Raw genomic sequence first — 22599 nt, forward strand, 5'->3', positions numbered from 1 at the left:
GCAAGCAAGTCATTCTTGGCTCTCAAACCAACTGTGTCTCATCCCCAGTTTTAAAGCTGCCAGAGTTCAATAAGCCTTTTACCATCGAATGTGATGCAAGTGGTATTCGGGTAATTTTAATATAGTTTGGGCAACCCATCTCATACTTGAGTTAGGCTCTTAAAGGGAAGGCTCTCCTCTTGTCTACATATGAAAAGGAGCTGATGGCTCTAATGACAACAATCTAAAAATGGAGACACTACTTATTAGACCACACTTTTGCTGTTAAAACCAACCAACAAGCACTCAAACTTCTCCTAGAGCATAGGGTTGGCACAGAAACTCAGCAAAAATGGGTCACCATGCTTATGAGATATGATTTCTCTAATGAGTACAAGAGGGGTAAGGAAAATAAGGTGGTAGATGCTCTTTCAAGGCGAAATGATGAGCTCCAAGATGTAGCCTATTTAGCTATGATTTCATTTCGCTACTATTCCTGGCTTGAGGAGCTTAAGCAAAGTAATTAGGCCTCTAAAGATCTGGCAGAGCTCTTAAACAAGCTCATACATAACCAAGAAACTCCTAAGAGTTTCTCCCTACAGTAAGGGTTGATAATTAAAAAAGGGTGTTTGGTAATTGTACCTGAGTTTGCCTTCAAATCCAAGGTCCTTCAGCACATTCATGCTAATCCCCAAGCAGGGCACTTAGGCTATTTAAAGTCATGCCAGAGAGCCAAAAGGGATGTTTATTGGAGGGTATGAAAAGGGATATCAATCTATTGGTGAAAGAATGTGAGGTATATCAATCAAGCTACTAGTGAAAGAATGTGAGGTATGCCAAGCCTATAAATATAAGACTACTCACCCAGTAAGGTTACTTAAGCCTTTGCTCATTCCACAACAAGCCTAGACTGACATTTCACTAGATTTTATGGAGTGGTTGCCTACCTCTAATGGTCTAAGTGTAATCCTTGTGGTGGTGGAACATTTTACTAAATACGGTCACTCATGGCATAGGCTTATCCCTAATTAGCATAGCTCAATAATTTATAAATGGTGTGTTTAAATTGCATGGCTTTCCCCGAGCTATAGTGTCAAACAGGGACCTAATATTTTTAAGTTCCTTTTGGAAGGCCTTATTCACACTTCATGGGTTGTCCCTAGATCTCAGCTCAACTACCATCCATAAAGAGATGGTCAAATCGAGGTCCTAAACAAGTGTGTGGAAGGGTACCTCGGATGCTACACAGGAAGCAAACCAAGAGTATGGTCATAGTGGCTCACCATGGCAGAATGGCGGTACAATACCACCTACCACCAAAATGACACATTTTGAAGCCTTGTATGGCTATCCACCCCGAAATCTCCTATCTTATGTTCCAAGTACCTTTTCTAACATGGCAGTGGACAAATTCCTTTGCACCCAAGAGCAAATTATCAATTTATTGAAGGAAAACTTGACAGAAGCATAAAATCGTATGAAGATCTATGCAAACAAGTAGAGAATAGAAAGGCAGTTAGAGGTTGGGGATTGGGTTTACCTGATGCTCCAACCCTATCGACAGAAATCCTTAGCTGTGAGACACAATTTGAAACTCAACCCCAGATTGAAAAGAAGATTAGCCCTGTCACGTACGGTTTGAAAATGCCCGAATCTTAAAACATCCATCCCACCTTCCATGTCTCGTGTCTCAAGAAGAAGATCAGCTCTCAGATCCAACCCCTTTCGACCTTGCCACCCACTGATCAAATGGGTGAAACCCAACCTTAACTGGAGTTGATTTTGGAGTGTCGCCTTCAAAAATAGGGAAACAAAGTTGACATAGAGGTCTTAGTCAAATGGGTTGGGGCTTCAACAGGGATAATAGTTGGGAGTTGTTATAAAGGCTTCAAGCCCTTTACCCACACCTTGTAGGCAAGGTGCTTTGAACATGGGAGTTTGTCAGGAACCTACAAGAAGAATGAGATAGGGATGAAGCTCTTCAAAATCAGCTCAAGGAGTTCAAGTATGAACTAGAAACGTAGTCGTTTAGTTACTAAAGTATTAGGCACAAGTAACGTAGCGTTTTATTTACTTGAAACGCATCATTTTCTATCTTTTAGATAGAATAAATTTGTTTGCAGTCTCGGACTGCGTGCTTACGCCTTATGTGTCTCTTCACTTGAATGAAATGATTCGTTTCATTTAAGTGAAGAGAGCTACTACCTCCTCTGCCTCAAAAACGGATTCTTCTTCTTTCATCCCTCTCCTCACAACATGAGAGCTGCAACTCAGTCACTGTCCCCTTCTCAAATCATACCTTTTATTGCCATCACCGTCGTCCCTTTCCTCAGACCGAGTTTGTTGTCGCAAACATAATGCATCTAAGAGCACTGCTCCCTACAAATAGAATGCATCTAATCCACTGGAAAAGCCTCCTATAAGTAATAAGTCTCATGTGACCTGAGTTGGAATTTTGCCAAAAACTCAGTTTTTTAAAACAACAATCCTCAGTCTTCTTAGAGTTGCCATGTTTCAGGACAAAGAATTTGGTCAATTAACAAATATAAAAATCCAAAAGATGTTCATTCCTGGGTTATATTGTATGTGATAGACGCAGATCCATTATGGGTACATTCTCGTGATAAATGGTTCTGGTTTTGGAGTTTGGAATCTTGGATGTAAATGGCACTCAAAGTAAAAGCAAGAGCAACTCTAGCTCTCCATGAAATCAACAGCTTTCATGCCAAAGGGGGCCAAGATGGTCGTCGGCAATTGATTGCTTTTCGTCGATTGGGCAATTTGCTGCTTTCCGTCGATGGTGGCCAAGGCGGTTGTTGGCAATGGAGTATGTGACTTTGTCAATGGTGGAGGAGGCATCAATGGTGGACGAGATTGGGTCGGAGGCACGACAGAGAGGGAAAAAAAATGTCCTTCAATTTTCAATTTCCTGGGTTTAGTTAGATTTGAAAACATTGGCAATTTAGTCAATTCAGTGATAGAAATGGGGTAATTTAGTCCATTCATACATTAGGACTACAAAAAAGTCCTAGAAGAGGACTGTACATAGCAGCTCTCTTTAGATATGTATTTTTGTTGCGTGTTATTTTGTCTTTTTGCTATGGACACGTGTCGTGTAGCTAGTGTAGGAAGGAATTTGTTAGGAACTCTTACACCCTTTTAAGGCCATAAGGGAGAGAAAGAAGAGGTTATTGGAAAATTCTGAAATCCTTTTGGTTTTGGTTTTCTAAGAAGAACAATCCGTTGCTTTCATTTTCTTTAATGCAATTCACAGTATTATTCACAAAATATCGCTACAGCATTACTATTTTTTACATTTACGTGTTTTCAATTACGAGGGATCTTGATATTTTACTAATTTTGATGAGATTTTACAACTCAATCGGCATGCGATTAACCATATATTGATGAGATCTCATAACCAGTCTTTTCAATGGGAAAAAAATTCATATATATGGAGCTCTGTCCTCCATTACAGGTAAGTGTATTCATGTGGAAATTAATTGTGGCATGGCAAAGTAAAAATTCAAAGTGTACGTTGGAATTGATCAGTTGACTTCCAAGTGCATGCATGCAGTTGCTGCGACGTTGATTCTGCAAAGACAGACAGAGAAGTACTGTCTTTTCTTGGGATATCCTTTTGGCTCAAGAACTTTGGATGCATTATTACTCAGATATTTTTGGTGTTGTTGCATGGAAGAGTAAAATGCTCCTTTGGAGGTCTGTTTTCTCAGGCAATTCCCAGCATCATCTCATCTTATAACACAAATTCTCCCACCTTTGATTTTGGTAGTTAATTGGTTTACACATGAGATATTAAATGATTTAAATTAATTTTTTATCTATCCTTTTATATATATAAGGATAAAAAATTTCTCTCTTATAGCACAAATTCTCTCTCTATTTATATATATATATATATAATAATGCTATTTATTATCCTTTTAAATATTATTTTTTAATCATCTCTTAATGTGATATTGAATGATTTAATTTTTTTTTTATTATATTTTATTTATCTGCCAATTATTTGATACCACATCAAGAGATAATGAATAGATGACGTCTAAGGCCCCGTTTGGATAGTGAGATGACATGAGAAGATTTTAAATAAAAAGTTGTAATCAAAGCTTTTGTGTACCAATACCGTTGTGTGCACTTTCATATTAAAATTAAAACCGTAGAGTCGTAGACCGTATTAGCAGCTTACTGAAGAAAAGAACTTCCATGCAAACATTAAAGTGAAGAATATTTATGATGTTTAAGAATATGTATGTTCCAAAACTCCAAGAGATCAATTCCTTTACATTCAAGCGGAGAACTTCAGTCCTTACCCATATATTGTTATGCTTTGACAAAGAACGTACAACAAATATATATCACAGTAAGAAAAAAGAAAATCAAAGATAAGTGGAAGTGAAGAAAAATTAGAAGAGATTACTTTGCAAACAGCTGCCTACGCCGCCTACCTGGTTTGGCTCGCATACTAGCTGCCTCACCAATCACAATCTCATCAACTAAGTCCTTAAAAATCGATCTCTCAACATCTAGCACTATGCCTGAGATCTCACCCTGCAGGAAACCAGTCCAACTCCCCGACCGATTCATCACATCCTCCCACAAGATACTTTTCAATCCATCCTCCTCATCCTCCAAGCTGCACACCAACTTCTTGGCTTGAAACTGTTCTATCTCAATGCACAATTCTTTAAGAAGCTTTTGTGCACTAAAGGTCTTCCTTGCCAGTCTTTCAGGCTTCAGCCATGGCTCAGGACAAATGCCAGAGAAAAATAATTTTGTAACAAGAACCTCATTAACCGCATCAAATATAAGTTTACGGTGAAATTTCTCCCGGTCTGTCTTTGAATTGGCAGACATTCCTGGGCTTCTATCTTCCTTTAAAAGCAAACTGCTTGCCTTGGTTTGCTCCAAAACAAAGAATAACTCAGGGTTAATAGGGTAGCCTGATGGGTGCAGCTGAAATGTCGTTAGCTCAGAGCTAAGGTCAATGAGTAGAAGGCCTGAAGCTAACAATATTTCAGATATGTATCTGTGGTCTGGATTTGAATTCTCACAGAGTGATGCTATGTAATCTGTTCTGCCTTCATCATGATTGGAGTTCAGCTGCCTAAGTTTCTGAACTAAGTGTTCGATGTTCTGTAATTTCTTGCGACTGATCTCTGAGGTAAGACCAGACTCCGTGCCATTAGATAAGAGGCTATCTGTAGGGTTCCATTGATCTACAACGTGGCTGTCATTATAATCTTGAGCACCATCACCTGTTGCATGAATGGATATTAGAATGAGATATGCCCTTCTATCTTTAACTAACCAACTAACTATGAGAGAACAATTAAGGGAAAATATACTTTCCACCCTCCATCTAAAAAGTGATCTCTATTTCGCATCTCAAACTGGAAAAACTGACATATGACACCCCAAAACTAAAAACAAGAAAAATAGAAATAGAAATAGAAATAGAAAGTTCGTCCCATTCTGACCTTTAGTATGGAAGGAAAATATGTGAAAATAGATGATATTTGATCCAATGCACTGGTCAAAATGAGATAAGGGTGCTATTTGACAATTTTTGGTAGTTGAAGAATGCAATGTCACTTTGGAGCTTTACATTTGTTAATAGGAGGCTGAAAGTGTATTTTCCCTAACAATTAATTATCTTTAGTTTATCCTGTCTCTACTTCCAACTACAATTTCTTTGTAGAAAACTTAAATAGTGGACACATAGCAGGTATGTAAAAGCAAGTTTAATTCCAGATCAGAATTAGATGTACAATCGAACTACTGGTCCTCATATAATACCCAACCTTTTAAAACCACAATTCATCTAACCCATTTAGACACAATACTTCATATGCCATAAAAATGGAAAAATATTCCTGTCACTGCAAGTAACTCTCTCTCTCTCTCTCTCTCTCTCTCTCCCCCCCCCCCCCCCCCCCCCCCCCCCCCTCTCTCTCTCTCACATGTCTATTTGCTTGAAGAGAGAAAACTGGTGTTGCTAAAAAGTAGTTGGAAAAATGAATGAGAACAATGATGGCAATGAAGACTATGATTATATCAACTCACATTTTCTCCTGTTCTTAAGAAATATTTCATTGCCCCTATTCATTATTCTCTTCCCTATTTTTTCCTCTCACATTAAGAAAACAAGTTTCACTAAAAATATGCATAAAATCTCACTCCTATACATGCCTGCTTCTCATCCTTTAGCTTTTCCCAGATTTCCTATTTTTGTTTACTGAAGCACAAGACAAAGTTTACCCATGACTAACTCGCCCAAACCTGTAAAATGTATTTTCATACGTGCTCCGCAGACATAACCTCAGGTCTGAATCGTCTGATGGCCAATCTTCATAAATTGGTCCAACTAAACATGAACTCATTGGGCAAAAACTGAATTTTGTTGTTAGACTTGAACTGAATCATTTAGAATAATACCTCCACCTGTACCTCCTTTTTTGTTTCTTTCCAACAGGGCAGTCTTATTTATACCATAACTCATTTTCCAAATTCTCAAAGTCCCTTTGGAATGAGATCATAATTGATATTGCCGTTTTTTACACTTTACGTAATATTTTCCATTAATGTGATGTTTCTTAAGAAGGGAAAATAGAGGAAAGAGACATGTTCTAACACATCATCACAGGCAGCGTGGGAGAATTAGTCATTAGATCACCCAATACTCAATATCTAATTAGCTTAGTTGGGCCAGATCCGAGTAAAGTTTTTTGGCGAAGAAATTCAATGGAAAAAATTGAGTTTTTGGGTGATAGAGACTTTCACCTTTGAGGGAATTTGGCGTCTGCTTTACAGGAGATGGTGCATCATCTCTATATACTGAGCCATCAAGCACAGAGACAGGACTGGGATGTTCTGGGGCAACAGTAGCAAGTTCTGCCAATGATTCATCTTCATTCAACCTTGGAGGGGGTTCCTGATCAAGTAAAACAATACATGTAATTCATCCAAAGAAAGAAAAAATTACATGTGAACTAAATTTTCCAAATACTTTAGCGGGAAAGAAGATCCAAAGCACTAACTTTTTGCATTGAGCAAGAAGCAGAGTAATTGACAGCCTTCATAGAGGGACTCTGGCCGCCATTGACCTCAGTAGATTGTGCAGTACTCGTGACTTCAATGTCAATCTTTGAGTCCAAGATGGTATTACTGTCTGATTGCACAGACATGTCATCTCCTTGACAACTCAGACTTCTTGATTCATAACTCAGCTCACTCAATTGGTCATCACTTAGCTGTGAGTTAGAAGATTGTGGTCTGACTTTTACACCTGAGGAACCCGAGTCTTTTAGTTGTCGGTTGGATTGCCTTCTGGGTTTGTTTGACTCAGATGGAGGGGTAGGTGGACGAGATCGCTTCTCCAACTCAAGCTTCTTCTGTTGCAGTCTTGGGCTAACAGATCCAGAGCCCTTTACGGAACTTATGGCGTTTTCTTTTGAGGAATGTTGAGACCTTGATGAAGATTGTGTTGATCTAATGATCCTGCCACTAGCTTTCTTATCAGTGGAACTAACAGCAGTGTTCCTGCGACTGCTTTTCAGAGACTGATCTTTATCTGTTTGGCTATTAATTGAACCCTTTTTAGCATCTGCAAATCCACAACCCTGAATTCTGTGCAGACCAGAAATATCATCCATTGGAATTACTGAGGAGGCAGGAATACCAGATCTTCCATCAAGCTTAGCTGGTTTCATGATCACAATGGGGGAACCAAAAGTCCTTGAAGAATTAGAACCCCTACTGGGAGAAGCAATAACATGGTTTCTCTGTGGGATTTGGTGGCTGTGTGATTTTGAATTTTGATTTGAACTAGTGCATTTTGGTTCAGAGACTCCTTGAACTCCAAACTCTGAAACTTGTTCTTCTTTTCCGGTCTCTAACAACCCCTTTGCCTGCATTGCTTCCAGTATCTGTTTAAGGGCTCTAAAATTCTTCCCAGATTGTTTAAATTCAGGATCTTTCAACCTCTTTTCAATCTCACCACAAACAGAATTGAAGGAGTTCGGTGCCATTGGGGGAACTTTTGCAGGCCTGAAAGCTTGTTTCTGTGAAACTCTATTTCCATCCAGTTGCTTCCAAGGAGCTGGTTCAATTGGAAATCTTGAACTTGAAATGGGTTTCATGAAAAAATCAGGATTCTTCCAGCGTGGGGATGTTGGGTCCTTTGATGAGTTTCTGGGGGATTTAGAAACTCTGATAGCCCTGTTTAGATCCTTTGTTTTTAAAGACCTTGAGAAGGGATCACTATCTTCAACTGCATGGGATTTGATCACATCCAAATGACCATCACTATCCAATGCAGAATCAGGCAAGGATTCCAAGCCCATTAACTTTGCCACAACACTAGGAGGCCGCTTCTGAGTTCCTGATGATTGGGGTATATTAAGGGCTTTGTCCTCTAAGTTGCCACCATTATGGAAGTTTTTTAGGTGATTAAGTTTTGAATCAGAGTTGGAACTCTGCCATGAACTTTCCTTACTGTCCAATGAAAGTCTGGGCAGCTCTTTAAGCTTCGATGTGGATTTGAGGGTTTCTCGTGATTCAAAGGATAAACGATTTATCTCTCTCCCATCGTAAGAAAACCTGGGAGCATCCCTTGAAATTGAATGCCATGGCCCATCTTTTGCTTCATATGTTGATGTTGGATGTTCCTTTGCTTCATTGTAATACCAAGGAGTTTCTTGAAGTTCAGCAAGAACTTTAAGAGACTCCTTCAGATCATCAGGTGTTTTTTTCTTTATGTTAACCCCAACTCCATGAGATCCATCCACAGACTTGGACAGCTGGAAAGGCCTTGGGGAATCTCTATGCTTTCTGGCATGATTTACTGGTTCCTCATTTGTTGAAGTTCTAATTGATAGTCCTCTAGCTTCCCTATACATGGAGTCCTTGACCACATCACGAAGATCAAGGGACTGCCGCCCTACGTATGGAGAGGTATTTGGTTGATTCATCACTGGGTCCCTCGATGGAGTTTCAGGAAAACTTACTCGATCAGATAAGGTTTCTGGCTGAGTTGTTTTGTTGCAGTCCAGAGAAGACAACGTAGATGAACAAGAGGATGAGAAAGAGGCTCTTGAAGATTCTGTTGAAATTCTTTGTTTCTCGTGCACATTCTTGTTTAAACTTATTTCCTGCAAGCACAAGTTGATAATATTCATCCAAATAAATTATAGCTCCATGCAGAACACAGGTGAAATGACGAAGAATGTGCACATTTAAGAAATAATATATTTGTTTGTTTAGGTCAAAAAAAATATCTGTTTGGAAATAATTCAAGAGGCAAAAGGAGATTTTCTCTTTGGATCGTTCACTGAGAAGAAGTGGTAAGAAATATGACCATTTAAGAAAGCAAATCCAAGAGTTGATTCCATGTGAATCATATTCAACAAATGAACATTAGATAGGTTAATGCACATTAAATCCATGGATGCATATGGTTGATAAAAAAAGCAAATCCAAGAGTTAATTCCATGTGAATCATATTTAACCAATGAACATTAGATAGTTTAATGCCACATTAAATCCATGGATGCATATGGTTGATGAAAAAGGAATATAAACAGACTAGTGATCTCAAACAACTAAACTTAAAACTGAAAACTTATGAGCATTGGTAAAAAAATAAGTGGATTATGGAGTGGGATAGCTGGAAAAGAAAAGCTTACAGCTGTTGTCTGTCGATGGTATATGTAATTAGACTCTCTTTCCAGGCTGCCATTGTTGAAGTGGGAATTACCTATTGAAGAAACAATAGAGTTAAATTTACAGGCTGCACTACTGATGGCTTTAAATTTTTGAGCCTGCAAAAGAGCCGTAAAATACATGCTAATTGGATCAGATCAGATGAAAAAGGTGTACATGCACGACCAGAAGCTGAAAGTATGGGGAATATACCATTCTTTAGATCTGATATATCTAATTTCTGGAATAGAAACTGGGAAAAATTACTGTTTTAGGTCTTTGGAGTTTGTACTAATACTATTTTTAAACTAGTACCTATAGCTTAAAAAGTTTCAAACTAATCCCTGGGGTAAGGTGCCTATTTGAAAAAAATGGCTCTGTCCAAGCTCCATTAGTTTAGTGACAAAATGCTGATGTAGTACATAACTGCCACGCCATAACCAATCAGAAGAGTACATATATCAATTGATACACAGTAAGCTTTTAAAAATTAAAAAATGCATAGTCAACATCAATATTAAAAATTAAAAAATAACTTTATAAAAAAAGAAAAAAAGGAGGGGTCACCAAATATGTTGCCAAATCCGTGGAACATCCCAAGGACAACCATATCTAAGCTGCCCTAGGGTTGGCCCTTTACAGGCCTCCCACTCCTTGAGTGGCCCAATCTTTTTGAAACAAGCACCTAATCTCAAGGATCGGTTTAAAATTTTTTAAACCACAGGTGCAAGTTTGAAAGAAAGCTAAACCTCAACAGCAATTTTCCCTAGAAACTGTGATATGTTTTCATAGGATAAACACTTGTGAGACATCTATCCGTATTCATTTGTGTACAGCAAGTAAGACCTGGAAACATGACAATTAGCTGGACCAATTGCCAATGGACATGTCGTATGAAATCCTTGATGTCATGCCTTTACACATTCATCATGTACGTTGTGGGATTATGCAAGGGCGCACACACACATACAAGACGGAGAAATTGTTAAGTATTACATGATATCAGGATTGGATATAAAAGGAGCAAAGAAAGAAAAAACTCAAGATAGAAGAATCAATTGTTTCCATACCAGTAATGAATCAAATAAAACAACACAGACACAAGAGCAGCTCCAGATATACTCGCGCAACCAATGAAAAGTATTAGATACTGATAAGTTAAAGCAATCCCCCACCTTTGACACAACGAACAGTAGTAATAATTAAATTATTAATATCAAGGTCAAAGAATACCTGGAGGAAGCCTCTTGTGGCTAATGCGCCTACCAGTGAGGACGTTAGGACGATCAAAGATTTGAAATATCCCAGTCATGCATCCTATTTGCTTCTGCAAATCTGGATTGTCATCAGCTAAAGAATGTAAAAGCTTTGCAGCCATTTCCCCCTCTCTCCTCAGCTGACACAATTAAACACACCTACTTCCTATCCCTCCAACAATGCTTTCTAGCTCCAAATAAAAGAATATCAGCAATTCAGCCACCGTCGGTAAAATTTATATCTTACACTCAACAAATACGTTGAAGCCGGAGTTTGCAGTTCACAAATTATGAGATATCTAAGCAATTCTCAGGTAGCCCAATCAAGAATGAGAGATTTCAGACACCTCAGAGACCCTTTTAACCTCTGATTCCAGACTACAGCTCGGGCATAAATCAGAATTTGAGATGCTTAACCATAAGACAACAAAGCGCTTTCCTCATTCATGAAATTCCAAATGCAGCATTCCAAAACAGAAATCACCGCTACATCAAATTACTTATATTTGCTAATCAACAATACAGCAACAATCGCTCTTAAAACCCAGTTTTCTACAGCTACTTACAGCTCAGAAACAATAAATTTTGGCTTCAAACGAGATCAATACTGTCCTTTTGAAATCGAAACAATCCCAGAATGTTTACTGCTATTGTAGCAGTAAATACCCTTTTTCTGGATTTTCTCCCAAATCTCAATTTGTTGAAAGAATCAAGGAAAACCGACGATACCCAGAAAGCGAAAGAATCAAATCTAATCAGTAACGTGAAAGAAACCTTATTGGCTTTCACAGAACAAACTAAGACAATGCCTTGTATAGGAACTACAAAGTCGCCAAAAGAAAAGGAAGGGACCCAACACCCATTTCAGTATTAACAATGCCCGGAGTTGTTAGCAACATTACCTTTACGCTGCCAAAAAAAACAAAACTAATACCCTCTGCAGATCGAAGAAGAGATTTTTTTCAGAAAACTAGTGGAAAGACAGCTAGAAGAGATAGGAAGTATCATGAAATAAACCAATCTGGTGTGAGTTTAACAGTTGGCAATTTTTAATTTTTTCTGAGTCACAGAGAGAGAGAGAGAGTGTGTGTATGAATTGTGTGGGTCAGATCAGATGTCCTCTAGGCCATATCTCACACATCCATGTGGGAGGTCTGAGGAGAATGTGGGTGGGTCTGAAGCTGTCTGCATGTGCATGTGAATTTGTCAGAGGAGAGAGAGATGTAAAAGGGGATATATTTGTACTGGAAACTGGAAAATTAGCCAAAGAAAAGAAAATGTCATTCCTCTTGCCTGCAAACTCCAATTGGCTTTTTCCAAGCACTTCTCACATGCTGGTTTACCATATTACCCTCCTGTAGATTTCCCTTTTTTTTTTTTTTTTTTTTTGCCCTTGGGAGGTGGCAATGACTATGAGCCCACACTTAGCAGACTTTTAATATCATCATTAGAGACAACAACAGCATTTAAAAAAAAGAAAGCAATAATTCAACAATGATGCAGAATGAATTAATTTTTGGTTGATGAGTAATGAATGATAGCTTTTAATAATGCCAACTTGTAAAAGCAGTAGTGATTTAAATCCAAATAAAAAAAAAGATTTATTATGTATCAATCATTATATAATCTCATATCTTATATTTATAATTTTTTTTTATAGAATGTAAGATTTTTTTATAGAGTATGGAGATATTTTTTATAAGATATAGAGATATTTTTCATAATATGTGAGGTGTAGAATGATAAATAGTAACTGATGAAAAGAATTTTTCAAAACACAGTTAAATAGACAGATATTGTAATATAGCATGCATATGGTTGGCCAATTCACATCTTTCATATATTCTTAGTTCAGATGGCCTTAACAAAACTGAAATTCATAGACAATCACCAAAGAAAAAGTGAAAATCAGACTGAAACAATACACCACATATTGATGGGAGTGACTGGATGGTTAGGAAGATGGGATAGAGAAAGGAAAATTAAAAATTATTTTTTAATTATTTGATGTTACCTAATTTTTTTATATCACATAAAGATATGATAAAATGATAATTATTATAAAATATCATTCTATTTTTCCAAAATATTCATGAGATAATGCTATTAATATTTCGATTTTATTGATCATGCAAGTCACGTAAGAGAAAAATTGGGGTTGGGGATTTTATGTTATTTTGATTAAGAAAACAATAGAGCTAGCAACTCCCTTACAATATTTACTAACCTGGTTTAGATAATGAATTGAGATGAGTTGAGATGGTTTGTAAATAGTACTAAGATATTTAAGTTGACATGATTTTTAATATTATTTTTATTTTAAAATTTGAAAAATTTACATTATTTTTTGTGTTTTGTTTGAAAATTTAAAAAAATTATAATAATTAGATAATGATTAGATAAAAAAATTAAATATTTAAAATTGAAGAATATTTATATTTATCGTATTTAGATAATGATCAGTTAAAATGTGATGAGATAAAAGATATCCAAACTAGGCCATGTGATGAATCCTGATGTGAACCTGTTGAATTTGAAGCAATAGATATCTTCTCCCATTACTTGTAATTTGGTCCAATAAGGTAACTGTTTCCTATAAAAATATATATAAACTTGTAGGGGACAGAGGAATAAATGTTAGCCTACCTATGATAAACAATATCATATATATATATATATATATATATATATATATATATATCTATAAAAGGTGCGTTTCTCCATTATTATAAGCTATAAATATGTATTTAGATGTTAAACTGAATTGAATTGAGTTGAGATGAGATAATATTATTAAAATATTATTTTTTAATATTATTATTATTTTAGAATTTAAAAAAATTAAATTATTTATTATATTTTATATTAAGATTTGAAAAAATTATAATAATAAATTGAGATGAATTTAGTTATCAACGAAGTCAGTATCGAGTAATTATTAATTAGGAGGTACAACGGGGGACGTGGCAGAGAGCAATGAAGATTAGAAGGTAAAATAAAGGATTATTTTAGCAAAGCAATAAAGAAAGTTTAGAATCATAGAACTAAAACGTGTGAAGTGGTTAGTTTGCATGTCAACTACTCTTACGCAAGATCTGATCAATTAGCCATTCAATATTGCTTTATTTGGTCGATTATTGGTAATGCTTCAAAATTTTAATTGAGATTCTCTTCAATTATTTTCTTTAAGTTGATAATTCAATATCAAGACAAGTTAAAAAAAAAAAAAAAAAAACCGATTTATTAAAGTTTTTATCGGGACTCAAAGGGTTAATTTAAATGGAAAAGATAGACATTGAAATTGATTTTATAGTATTTATCACATAATTAATATTGCTTAAAAGATTTGCAAATACAATAATAAATACTCAATAAATACTATATGACTAATTTCGTATGTCTATTTCTCTCACTTGAAATCTTTAAAATCGGATAAAGATTTTAAGAGATATTGATATAGAGAAATGAGTACGAAAATAAATAATATTATAAGACGACTTACAATATATATATATATATATATATATATATATTTATCCAAAATCAATTCAGTCAAAGTACGCTTGGGAAGAATATCTGTATTAGCGAGAACTTCGATCTCTTGATTATAAGCGAGTCTAATAGTTTAAACGAATTAGGCTACGATTAGATAGTGAGAATATTTGATAAATGTTGAGAATGTTTATAAATAGTAGTAAAAAAGTAATAATAGAATAATGAATAGTAGGTAAAAAGTAATAAATAGTAAAAAATATGTAAAAAATAATAATAAAATAAAGAATAGTAGTGAGAATACTTGAAGTATTCTTGGTACCCAAACGTAACCTTAGTTGAATCCTATTAAAAAAAATTATAATTAAAAGTTGAACAAACCACTACATGGAGGCCATCACTCCCAAGACCCCCAAAAAGTCCTAAGCTATAGATAATGATAATCGTCAAAGACAGATTAGAAAAATATCAAATATGGGTACGTGCTTGATCATATGATATTAAAAATGAAATAACGTTATATACTTTACTTTTATCTTACTTTATAAAATATATATATATATATATATATATATATATATATACACACGATAAAATCATAAAAAAGTAATAATATAGAAAGCCAAATGCTGTGTCAGATTCCTCTAGCACATGACTCCCCCCACCTTCTAATTTGTCAAGTTCTGCCTGTATCCTAATTCCTAGTCTTTATTCTCTAAGGCTTGCAACTTCTTTATAGTTATAGAGTGTATAAGTATTAATATATAATATGTTTAAAAAAGAGTGAGTAATATGAGATTCACGTTAAAAAAAATTAATATTTTAATAATAAATTCTATTTTTTTAAAAATAATTATCCGATACTTATTCAATACATGACTAGATCTAACGTTACTTTTTTAACTTTATCGTTTTGATTTCATATTAGGTTCATATCGAGATAGTAGGTTGTAATTAATGAAATATTTTTTTAATGATATTGTAAATTTTTTATTTTTTAAAAAAATATTAAAAAATATATATGTAAAAAAATAAAAATAAAAAGATCCAAAATATATTAACGGAAGTTCCAACGAGAGCTCGTAGAGCCACCCATACTATAACGATCCCTCGTTTTAGGGAACATCAACATTTTCTTTTACCCATAATGTTGTGGGATTCATTAAAAAAGCCTTGGGAGTTGTCATGTCGTGATGATTGAAGGAAAGAATTCCTCGCCAACTCGATTCACGATTTCCCTGAGCAGGTAAGAGATCTACACGTTAACATGGCTGGTACTAAAAGGATTCCTTCTTCTGAGACTACTATTCCGTTTGGATATTGAGTTATATGAATTTATAAATAATAGTTAATTGAAATAGTGAAGTGTATTTTACGAGATCTTAAATATATTTAGATATTAAAATGAATTTAAATATATTTATAAAAGTTTAAAAAAAGTTGTGAATTTTGTGTGTAAATAAGTGTTAAGTTGAAAAATATTGTAGATTTCACGTATAAAGAAGTTTTGAGTTGAAATGAATTGAGTGTTTGGATATTAGATTCAGTTTAAAATTAGACGAAATTAAGATCAACTTAGTTCAATCCAAATTCCAAACCCAACCTACACCTACTACCAATTTGACATATGACATATGTTTAGGGATGTAACCGGTCCGGTCCAGTCTGGTTTTGAACAAAATTTAAGACCGAACCGGTATGTACCAGTTTTGTATTTTTCAAAACCGATTACGCACCGGTTACCCTCCTAAACCGGTACTTCCGGTTTTACCAGTTTCCGGTCCAGTCCGGTCCGGTTTTCCAATTTTTTAAAAATGTAAATTTCATAGTTTGTCATTAAAAATTTGTTTATAAAATAAAAAAACTGATTTAAAAAAATCTGTTTTACAAACTGTTATTACAATAAATCTGTTTTAACTTTAAATAAAAAAATCTGCTTTACTAAAAATTACTTCAATAAAAAATCTGTTTTACTACAAAAAATCTGTTTTACTATAAAAAATCTGTTTTACTAAAAAATCTGATTCACTCCAAAAAATTGCTTTACTAAAAAACTGGAAAAAAAATCTGAAAAAAAACTGGAAAAAAACTGTTTTACAAACTTATAAATATAACTACTACAAAAACTGGAAAAAAAAAAAATCTGCAATAAACTACCTTATCTACAATAAGTCCTTGCATGCTAAAGAAAATAACTTAGTACTTACACATATTTTTTAGTTAGAGCAATCACAAGAAATTAAAGAATGGACATCAACAAGCCTATTAGTATAGTTATATATTAGTATTAGTTATAAACTATATATTAGTATTAGTTATAAACTTTTAGTGATTTAGTATAGCTATATTAGTATAAGTATAACTATAGTCTATAGTGATTTAGTATAACTATATTAGTATAAGTATAACTATAGTCTATAGTGATTTAGTATAACTATATTAGTATAAGTATAACTATAGTCTATATTAAACTATTAGTATTAGACTATTAATTAAATAGTTATAGACTTATATATTAATAAAGCTAAATAATATATTAGACTATATAATAGTATTAATATTAGACTATTAGTATAGTTATAAGTTATATATTAGTATTAGTTATAAACTATATATTTAATATTAGTATTAGTTATAAACTTTTAGTAAAATCTTTTAGTATTAATTATAAGTATAACTATAGTCTATATAGTCTATATTAGACTATTAGTATTGTTTATAAACTTATATATTAGTATTAACATTTAATGTAATAATTTATAAATTATAATATGAAATTATTTCATATATCAATATATATAATTATATATATTATATATAAAAATTTCACATATAAATTTATAATTTTATATATTAATATATATATATAAAATATATTGTATAAAACTTAATAACTTATATATAAAAATATTTTTTTTGTATATTTTTTTATGAATCGGTCCGGTCCGGTCTGGTCCGGTTCCAAAAATCTTAAAACCGGAACCGGATTGGAACCTGCCGGTTTTAGGATTTTTGGAACCGGTCCCGGACCGGACCAGTTCAAAACTGGTAAAACCGGTCCGGTCTGGTCCGGTCCGGACCAATTTTCCGATTTTCCGGTTTAAAATTACACCCCTACGTACGTTATGATTCTTCAACTTCTGCTCCATCTTATCGTCTTTTCACGCATGAATCTTACATCTTAGTACTGTCTCCTGCATTATTGGGAAGTCTTCCAAGATCATACATCGTCCGTCTTGGATATTTATTTAGATTAGGATAAGGAAATTTTGTTCAGCCACCTCATGTGTTGTGTTATATATGTACTACTTGGATTTAAGTAAGACCTTGCGCATCGTTTAGCAATAGCTCTATTGTGGTGCGAGATTTTTTAACAATAGCCCCTTCTATTACAATTTTTTTCTATCGCCATTGTTAATGTTTAACATTGCTCAACAGGCCGAAACATAGAAAAGAGTCGTCCCTAACCTATGGAAGTGATTTGAGCCACGACGGATATGGTCGAAAAGTCGATGGTGATGATTTGGCCAGACATCGAAACGGTACTCGTACATATATCTATGTGAATAAGCAATAGATATATAATAATAAAGAAATAAAAGAACAAACACAAATTTACGTAATTTGGCGTAAAAGCCTACGTCAACAAATCATTTGGGAGTAAAATATACTATACATATGATTATATAGTCTTTAATGACCTCGCATAACTATCAATATAATAGAAGAAATTTTAGAACATCTGGAAGTTGAAGAAGATGGCTTGCTTCTTAAAAGAGGAGGGAGTCATTATGCATAATGAATTCTTGCCAAATTTGAGGAGACTCCCTTTCCTTATAGAGGTCTCTTTTCTTTGTTAAAGTAATTAAGTTACACCTATCTTATGATGCCCTTTCTTTTTATGTAATCAACTTGCCGTATCTCTGGGCTTGATTCTTAGGCTTATTCTTGGGCTTCATTCCAGCTATTGACTTCACCCCAACAACCATTAATGGTAACACTTGGCCGAATCAAAGATGATCACATCTCAATTCATTCTCAAAATTAACAAATTTTTTTAAAAATAAGAAATATATTCTTAAAATAATAAACTATTTTGATATATTTTTCTTAAAAAAAAAAAAAAAAAACCTTATAGTAAACTAATCAAAATAGCTGAAATGGAAATACTAACTTTTAACCACCAAGGCCTAATCTAGCCACCCGCATGATGGTCATGTCTCAACCAATACGGGTGGCCATGATCGGTGCTTACAAGAGTTCTTCACATAATTGACTTTACTCTTATTTATATATATACATATATATATATGTATATTATACATTGGAGAGGATGAATTCGATCCTTAATTCTCTTAGTGAGAAATTAAAGTGTTGCCAATTGATCCAAATTTTGACACCTTTACTCTTATATTATATGGAAAAAAAGAGTACATAAACAAAACGGACCCTAGATTAATATACAGGGCATGCATTTATGCATAAGATCTGCAAAAGGTGACAATGATATATATACATTGAGACAAAATTAGGAAGATTGAGAGGGAAAGGAATGAAACCCCACATCCATTATATATATGGGAGGGAAATCACATGTGGTATGTATGAACACTAATAGGCATGGCCAACTAACCTATCCTGCATCCTAACCCATGTTCCAAGTAACAACACTAACATCACTCATTCTCCCCCTCCTTGATTGGCGCATTATGCCTTACTTTTCCCCCCAAAATAAAAACAAAAACAGCTCTTCCCCACCAATGCTCATGATCATGTGCATAGACGACACTTAAGATAAGTTGCATGGGAGGGTTTAAATAATTACAATAAAAAGTTGTGGATGATCAAACCCTAAAAGTTTTTCCAATCAATAACGTACGTAAATTAAAGGTCATGATGAGAGAGAGTAGCTTAAAACCTAGCTGTTGAGAATCATTAAAAAAAAAAAAAAAAGACAATTACAAAAGTGGATAGTATGGATCATATAAATAATAAAATAATATGTACGAGTAATTTTCTTCACGAGTGTTCGTCTCTTTTATTTTTGTAGATGAGAAATGAAATAATGAGATGAGATTAAAATTAAAAATTGAATAAAATATTGTTGGAATATATTTTTTAAATATTATTTTTATTTTGAGATTTGAAAAAATTGAATTATTTATTTTATTTTATGTGAAAATTTAGAAATATTATAATGATGAAATAAGATGAGTTGAGAGAAATTGTAAAAACAAACTAGATAATGTCTTTCACAAGCATGACCGTGATCCAAATAATCATTCATCACATGAACATTATTGAAACGCCCATTCATTATTATAGTATACTTTTTTTCTTTTGAGCAAAGCCTTTAATTTTCATTGCAGTAAGAATCAACAATACCAGAGTTTGTTATTCAGTACAAATTAAGCTAAACATAGAGCTTTGTCCTTCTTCAATCCAACAATGTACACCATGATTTTTCAGAGCCAGCTTTGCAAGCTGATTTGCTACTTGATTTCCTTCTCTGTAGATAAAGTTAGTTGACCATGCTGATTTGTTCTTAAAACTTGGCAACTCTCTTCAGGTCTTCTATGATTTGTCTATACGCTATATTTGAAAAAATTTATAGGTCTAACTCATCTCATAAAATCGGTTCTATAAGAGAGGATTGATCATTCTTTATAAACATGCCCAAGATCTTGTCTACAGAGAATGTGGAATTATTCCTCAACACCCTCCCTCACGTGCATGCCAGTATTTTTTCTGATCCTTGTTACGAGATAAGTAGTGTGGACCCCCATTCATCCTGTGATAGGCTCTGATACCATGAAAAAAATCCATGGGGCCTAACTCATCTCATAAAATCGGTTCTATAAAAGAGGATTCCTCATTTCTTATAAACATGCCCAAGATCTTGTCCACAGGCAATGTGAGATTATTACTCAACACCTTCCCTCATGTGCAGGCTAGTATTTTTTCCGGTCCTTGTCACGAGATAAGTAGTGTGGGCCTCCATTCATCCTGTGGCAGGCTCTGATACCATGAAAAAAATCCATGGGCCTAGCTCATCTCATAAAACCAGTTCTACAAAAGAGGATTCCTCATTTCTTATAAACATGCCCAAGACCTTGTCCACAGGTAATGTGAGATTATTCATCAACAAGATTTTCCTCTTTACTTGGACTACTTTGATTACTAGTACTTGTGCAGCTCATCTCCTTCAAAACCAATCTACTGAATCCCAGCTCCAAATATAATACCATAGCTCTCCACATGGCCCTGCACTCCACTAGAATATGTTGATTTGTCTATTTTTGCAAGCTGCTAGGATCTCTCCTTTGCAGTCTCTTATTATCATTCCAATTCCTGTCCTCTGATTTTTTTTCATCAACTTGTGGCTAGTTCTCTCTGCCTCATGTCTATGTTGATGATTCTTCTTACAATTAAGTGCTTGTTAAAAAGCATTCAGACTTTCTAAGGCTGTCAAAACTAATTGCGAGACTATATATATATATATATATATATATATATATACACACACACACACACACATACCAAAGGAAGGAAGGAGTAATGTTGATGCACAGTTAATAGTAGGCAGTTAAACCGATTATATGCATGTATGCAAAATGCAGAAGATAAGCAAAATGCAGAAGATAAGTAATGCAAATAACAATTGGCATTGAAATATAAGTAGTAAAATTACAAAGCAGAGTAACTCACAGTATTATAAGAAAACAGGTGGGGAGTCACAGGTATAGGAAGAGAAGGAAGGTGAATTTGAGAGAGAGAGAGAGAGAGAAGCTTGTGAGTTTTTAGCCTGCCTTCCTTAAATCAGAGGTTCCTCTTTTATAGATCAAGAAGTTCATATTTACAATAATTAAAGTAAAACAGTAAAAGCATAAAGTTGTGAGTGAACAGTAAGTTTTATTGTTTGTTCACGTGAAAGTAAATTATGTCTTCAACGTAATCTGCGGGAGCATATGCTTTTGACATAAGGTGATTGGAATCTTGATAGATGGGACTAGTCAGTCTTTGAAACTGCTGCCTTCCTTGTCTTGTAGTGTCAGCGGAGGATCATTCATCTTCAAATAATCTTGGAGTACCTTCAGAATCATGTCCAAATATGTTGTTGTATGGATCAGCACCCGAGGCTTCAGAGGATGCATCAGATTTATTGTCTGAATCATCAGAATTATCTTTTTCTAAAGATTTCTTTAACGAATAAATTAAATCCTTTTTATTAAGTCCTTCAAGAACATCACTCTTCTTTTTGGACTTTGAGGATTTCTTAGTAGAGGATAAAGCAGTTGCTTTTCCTTTTTGTGAAGCAGCAGGTAAAGCAAGGGCCTGGATCATTGGGTATCCAGATAGAGCAAGAGAACCATGGGTGATAGCTGGGAATTCTTCTGTATATTTTAGATCTGGAGCAGTATGTGGGAAGTACCTTATCACATGGTTAAAAATTTCTTGGGTATAAGGATACTTATCCCACCATTTTACAAAACAGAACTGGACTAATATATCGCCATTTCTCTCATAATTCCATTTCATGATCCAAGGAATCTTGTACCATTTGCAGAAATGTAGAGAATAAGGGAATTTGGAAGAATCTTTGTCCAGTTTTGAAACAACAGCATTGGCAAAGCATTTAAATGCTTTGTGAAGTACTTCAAGGAAGATCTCCGGAATAAGGCCAAACTGGTTCCACCATTTTAGAAACCAGAGAGGGAGTTTTCCTTTGAACTTTTTGTCAAAATTTAGAAACCATGAGTGGCTCATATCTGCCACTTGAAACAGCATGAATCTGAACCATGCGTCAATATAGTCATAACAATTATAAACAATTTCTGAATCAGCAAGACGTTTGGAAGCAAAGGGGTTTGTCCCCCAGTCTTCTTCAGTGATGACTTGGAGAATGTGATGACTTGGAGAATATATGCACTATGGTAAATTATTTTTGTTTTATCAGTTTTGTCATAAATGGGTTTAATGATAATTGAATCAGTTTAGAGCAAAAGACTGGAATAAAATTGGAGTGCTTTTGTTAGATTTTCGGGAATCCAATGAAAATTTGAGGGAAAATAAGATGAATCAATTTTGAATGGATCTGTATATATTGACTGGTTTGGTTCAATATAGAACAGGTTCCATGAAAACATTT

General features: G+C 34.4%; 1 protein-coding gene across 1 annotated transcript; it reads right to left on the minus strand.

Annotated features, from left to right (window-relative positions):
* Positions 1–4215: 4215 nt before the first annotated feature.
* Positions 4216–12161, minus strand: LOC121234650 (protein LONGIFOLIA 1). The gene is made up of 5 exons (XM_041130678.1): positions 10936–12161; positions 9687–9757; positions 7041–9152; positions 6784–6934; positions 4216–5258 (listed from the first exon to the last, which is right to left on the minus strand). The coding sequence occupies exons 1-5, from the start codon at positions 11078–11080 to the stop codon at positions 4417–4419; spliced, it is 3321 nt and encodes a 1106-aa protein (XP_040986612.1). The 5' UTR covers positions 11081–12161; the 3' UTR covers positions 4216–4416.
* Between the last annotated feature and the right edge of the window lie 10438 nt (positions 12162–22599).

Source organism: Juglans microcarpa x Juglans regia, chromosome 6D (assembly GCF_004785595.1).
Source record: "Juglans microcarpa x Juglans regia isolate MS1-56 chromosome 6D, Jm3101_v1.0, whole genome shotgun sequence".
NCBI lineage: Eukaryota > Viridiplantae > Streptophyta > Magnoliopsida > Fagales > Juglandaceae > Juglans > Juglans microcarpa x Juglans regia.

What these genes read in the sequence shown, in the direction of transcription:
- LOC121234650 (XM_041130678.1), bottom strand. Translation starts at nt 11,080, where the DNA reads ATGGCTGCAAAGCTTTTACATTCTTTAGCTGATGACAATCCAGATTTG. An exon ending in ACCATCGACAGACAACAGCT is followed by an intron (nt 9,153 to 9,686) that starts GTAAGCTTTTCT and finishes TTGTGCTTGCAG; the next exon opens with GAAATAAGTTTAAACAAGAA. An exon ending in CTTCTTGCTCAATGCAAAAA is followed by an intron (nt 6,935 to 7,040) that starts GTTAGTGCTTTG and finishes TTACTTGATCAG; the next exon opens with GAACCCCCTCCAAGGTTGAA.